The sequence below is a fragment of the Carlito syrichta genome, unplaced genomic scaffold, assembly GCF_000164805.1.
Source record: "Carlito syrichta isolate Samal-C Ts95f unplaced genomic scaffold, Tarsius_syrichta-2.0.1 Scaffold302513, whole genome shotgun sequence".
Lineage (NCBI taxonomy): Eukaryota > Metazoa > Chordata > Mammalia > Primates > Tarsiidae > Carlito > Carlito syrichta.
In genome coordinates this window covers 1-5354 of record NW_007246609.1, presented here as the reverse complement: position 1 = coordinate 5354, position 5354 = coordinate 1, and the positions used below count along the sequence as shown (strand labels likewise).

The 5354-nt window shown below is 37.3% G+C and overlaps 1 protein-coding gene across 1 annotated transcript in view; it reads right to left on the bottom strand.

Annotated features, from left to right (window-relative positions):
• The window catches only part of LOC103259102 (zinc finger protein 658-like), an 8853-nt gene extending 5344 nt beyond the window's left edge, over positions 1-3509 (bottom strand). Inside the window, 2 exon segments of the mRNA XM_008056769.1 lie at positions 2916-3011; positions 3297-3509. Of these exon segments, the coding sequence (XP_008054960.1) occupies positions 2916-3011; positions 3297-3435 (235 nt within the window). The 5' untranslated portion in view covers positions 3436-3509.
• Positions 3510-5354: the final 1845 nt, after the last annotated feature.

The window sequence follows — 5354 nt, the reverse complement described above, 5'->3', positions numbered from 1 at the left end:
GAAAACAGCACAGAAAATCAAATGAAAGCTTAGTTATTTAAAAAGTTTTTTCAATGATAAGCAGAAAAAAGTCACAAATTATCAATATCAGAAATGCAAGAGGGGAAACTACTGACACAACAGACATTCAACAGATAATAAAACAACATGGGCTACTATAACAAATTAGGCTGGCTTAAATAAAAAATATTTATTTTTCTCGGATTGAGAGGCTGGAAGTCTCAGAATAGGGTGCCAATACAGTTGCATTCTTGTGTGACCTCTTTGGGTTATAGACTATTCTTGAAATAGACTCACATGGTGGAAGGTAAGCTAGCTAGCTGTGGTATCTTCTTGTGAGGGCATTTTAATCTATCTTTTTTAACCAGAAAAGCAAATAACTAACTGTATTTGAACACTCTAGAAAGAGCATTCTTGTGTGACCTCTTTGGGTTATAGACTATTCTTGAAATAGACTCACATGGTGGAAGGTAAGCTAGCTAGCTGTGGTATCTTCTTGTGAGGGCATTTTAATCTATCTTTTTTAACCAGAAAAGCAAATAACTAACTGTATTTGAACACTCTAGAAAGAAGCGGTAGGAGAACATGGACTGTAACCCGAGGGAGTTTTTTGGATTCTTAGAACTTTATTCCTTTGTTTTAGAACACTGATATCATATTATTTGATTCAGTAATTCAAATCCTTAAATGTTTTCTTTTATCTGGGCTCTCAGGCGAGACTTTAATGTTCTTATTATCTGAATTCAAACCTGAATGATAACAGAACATGAAATCTAAATTATTTTACTTTGATGGACTAACAATTTTACCATCTATTATAACAATTTTTCTAAGTTTTATACTTAGAGACAGCTTACTTAGCCAGTCAATATGCTCTAATCTTTTACATATATTGACTGGGAGATATGCTTGATCTAAATTATGTCAATCTTTATGTAAAGCCATTTGTTTATATGGCTTCACAACAAAAACTTTCAATAAGTGTATATCACTTTTTTTTTTACTGAGTTGAAGTCTCACTCATTCGCCCAGACTGGAGTGCAGTGGCTACTCCCAGTGACAACAGCCTTGACCTGCTGGGCTCCGGCGATCCTTCCACCTCAGCCTTCCAAGTAGCCGGAACTACAGGCATGCGCTACCAAGTATGGATGGTTTTTTGATTTATTGTAGAGATGAGGTCTTGTTGCCCAAGTGGGTCTTGAACAGGAGGGCTCAGGCAATCTACTCACTTCAACCTCCCTAGGCATGGGATTACAGGCTGAGCCACCAAGCCGAGCTAGTGCATATCACTTCTAATAATTAAGATGATTTTATATTTTCTTCTAGGAATTATATTGAATACTATATTTTTTTTAATTTCTGGAATCATTTATTAGTACAGACAAAGACTAAGATGCATATGAAAAGATGTTTGACATCATTAGTGACAAAGAAACTGTTATGGACTGTGTCCCATCCCCAAATTCATATGTTGAAGAACTAACCTCCAGTAATACTGTATTTGGAGACAAGGCCTTTAGGACATAATCCAGGTTAAAGTGAGGCCATAAGGATGAGGCCTTAATCCAGTAGCACTGGTGTCCTTACAAGAAAGGGAACAAACACCAGGGTGTTCTCTCTCTTCCCCAGTGGCTACGCACAGAGGAATGGTCATGTGAGAACACAGCAAGAAAAGTGGCTTTCAGCAAACCAGGAAAGAGAGGCCTCACCAGAAACCAACTTACTGGCATCCTGATCTTGGACTTTCAGCCTCCAGAACTGAGAGAGTTTCTGTTGTTTAATCCACTCAATCTGTGGTATTTTATTATGACAGCCCTAGCTGCCTAATAAAGAAAAACAAATCAAACTCACAAGGAAATGCCACTTCACATCCACCAGGATGGCTGGAATCAAACAAATGTTGGTAAGAATATAGAAAAATCAGAATCCCTCTGGGCTGTTGTTAGGAATGGAAAATGGTGATGTCACTTAGAAAAACAGCCTGGCAGTTCCTTAATCAGATAAACGGAAGTACCACACAACCCAGAATTTCATGCCTAGGCATAAAAACATATGTCCATGCAAAAACTTGTAAATGAATGTTAATATCAGCATTATCCATAATAGCCAAAAGGTGGTAGTCCAAGTATCTACTGACTGATGAATGGAAACACAGGCAGTATATCCAAACAATGAAATAGTATCTGGTCATAAAAAGGATGAAACACTGATATATGCTATAACATGAACCTTTTAAACATTAAGTGAAGCAAAAGACGCCAATCACAAGTGACCACATACTATATGATTCAATTTATACAAAATGTCCAGAATAGGCAGATCTGCAGAGACACAAGTAGATTAATGTCTACTTAGAGCTGGAGCAGTCAGGGGTATAAAAGAGTGACAACTAAAGGGTACAGATTTCTTTTTGAGGTGATGACGTTTGTACATAAAGTCGTCACTTAGAGGATTGGATCTAGGACTCCTTTGAATACCAAAATCTATGGATGCCCAAGTCCTTGATATAAAATGGCACAGTATTTACATATAACCTATGCAAATCCTCTGGTATTTTTTAAATGGTCTCCATATTACTTACTAGCCTCATAAAACAGAGACAGTAGACAGTTGTATACTATATTGTTTAGGGAATAATGACAAAAAAGTCTGTTCATTTTCAGTAGAGATGCACTTTTTAAAAATAGTTTCAATCTATAATTGCTGGAATCCATGGATGCAGAACCCATGGATACAGAAGGCACACTGTATCTATAAACACATTAAAAGCCATTGAATTATACACTTTGAATGGATTGTATGAGATGCAAATTATATCTCAATAAGCTGTTACCCAAAAAAAAAGAAAAACTTCTTAAGGTGTTCTTCTGATAAGATCTATCAACCCAAGGCTACTTCTGTCAACACTCACTCACCTGGGTACTTCTGGTTTAGGAATTTGACTTCTAGGGACCATGGTTCTTCTCCTTGCTCCAACTTGAGGATAACCTTGGGTTTGGTAATGCAACACCCTGTAATAAAATAATTGAGGGCATAAATGGAACAGATTCATGAGCACTTGGATGGAAAAAGACACAGTTATAAAAGTATTAACTGAGAATATCCATCTGATGTTTTCCAAGGGAAGATAATGACAAAAACTCTTTCTGTTTCTGTAAACGCTTCAATTACATTAGACCTTTTAGTCCTAAGTCTATGAAGCCTTTAATCTCTATAAAGAATCTATGTGTCTTGATAATTAAAAAAAAAAAAAAGCAAACATGCTACAGAAGGAGTCCCACGGCAGGTCCGCTCACCCACTGCAACAAGGTGGCCGTAGTTCTCCAGCATCACATCCCTGTATAGGCTCCGGTCCCTGGGGCCCATCCTCCTCCATTCCTCCTGGGTGAGCTCCACGATCACATCCTCGAATGACACGGATCCCTTCAGCAACATATTTTGTTCAATGTCTCGGAATTAGGTGACACAGAAAATACCTGAGAACTTTTCCTGTTTACTTTTGAGGCTCAAAAACAGTTGGTTATAGAGGCTTATTTTGAACCAAATTTCATCTTAAAACTTGTCACTCAGCTAGTTTAAAAGGTTTCTAATTTACCATACTGCATCTATATACATTTATGAATTCAAGATATTTTTAAGACAGAAAAATTCAATGTAATTAAACCATCTACAACTCTTCATGCACATTCCTGGGATGATTCTATTCTCTAGGAAGTTCACACCCTCCTTTAACTTCATCCCTGTAATTACTGAGAGCCAAGGAAGAAATACATGTGAGCACTAGAGAGATAGCTGACCAAACTTATGTATAAGTAAATATATGAAAATAGAGAAATCTAGAGCTCATGAAGAACAAGGAACAGCTTACAAAGAAGTTGGAACCAATGAGACCATAGTAAGAAAACACTATGTACACTGAAGTAACAGCAATTGACATAAGAATAGGATATAATCACAGAGCAGAAGCAGAAACCATCTCATGATTATCGCTTGAGGTAGCAACCTAGTCTAGCTGTGTGAGAGGCCTCTCTCTCGGTTTTTTGTTTTATTTTGTTTTTAATTGACACAACGACAAATCTTTCAAATAAGATCTCACTTATATATGGAATTTAAGACAGTAAAATGCATATAAGTAAAGAAAGAATAGAATGGCAGTTACCCGAGTCTGGGGGAGAGGGGGAGAGGAATAAGAGATGTTGGTCAAAGGATACAAAGCTTCCATTAGACAAGAGGAACACATTTTCAAGATACTGTACAGAATAGAACTCTAGTTAATAGTAATATAATGTATGTTTCAAAATAATCAGCTTCTTGATGGTGTCAAAAACTGACAATTGAGAAACAAAAGGAAAAACATGTGACATGTTTGAGTGAGACATCTGTTCAGGTTGTTACAAAGGGGTGTGTGAGACATAAAGCTGGAATTGCCCTTTAAACCAATATACATGATTTCAGAACACAGAAGGCAAGTCTAGGATGAAAACAAACACTTAGGAATCATTAGCACTCTTAGCTGGTAACTGAAGTTATTAAAGACAATCAGACAGCTCCTTGAGCACACTGGGATTAAGGAAAAGTACCAAAACAAAAACACTTGAGGACTACATATATTAAAGAGGCAGGCAAAAGATGTACAGGCAAGAAGTCAGAGAAGGTTTCTGAAAAACAGTAATAAAATCCAGAGGATAAAGTCCAGAGGATAAAATCCAGAGGATAAACTAAGAAAACAGAAAGTTTCTATACCAAAAGACTTCAAATTCAAACTAACGAGTGATGTCAGCAAAAATACTGAAGTTGAAAAAATTCTCTCTTCCATAAAAGCAATGAGAAACTGGCAGCAATTACAGAATCAACTTTTTCTGAAAGCTAATCAAAGGCTTCAAGCAATCTATACAGGAATATTTATACAAAAAAATTATACAATATGCCTGTAATCCCAGAGGACTGCCTGAGCCCACAGGTTCAACAGCCTGGGCAACTTGGCAAAACCTCATCTCACAATAAACCAAAAACTTAGCTGGGCGTGGTGGCACACACCTGTAGTTTCAGCTACTAGGAAGGCTAAGATGGAAGGATCACCTGAGCCTAGCAGGTTGAGGCTGCAGTAGCTGTATCACTCCAGCATGTATGACAGAGTGAAACTTCAATTGAAAAAAAAATTGAAAATGTTTTTAATAAGCCTGCAACATTGGGAGAACCATAGTTCTGCATCATCTTAACTTGTCCTATTTTCATCCGTCTCTCTCCAGCTACACATTAGCTTTGAGAACCAATCATCTCAGATAAGAGCAAAAACCAGCAGCCTGGCAACCACTGGAGGAGCCAGAAGTGGGTTAGAGTTGTCAAAAGCCTGT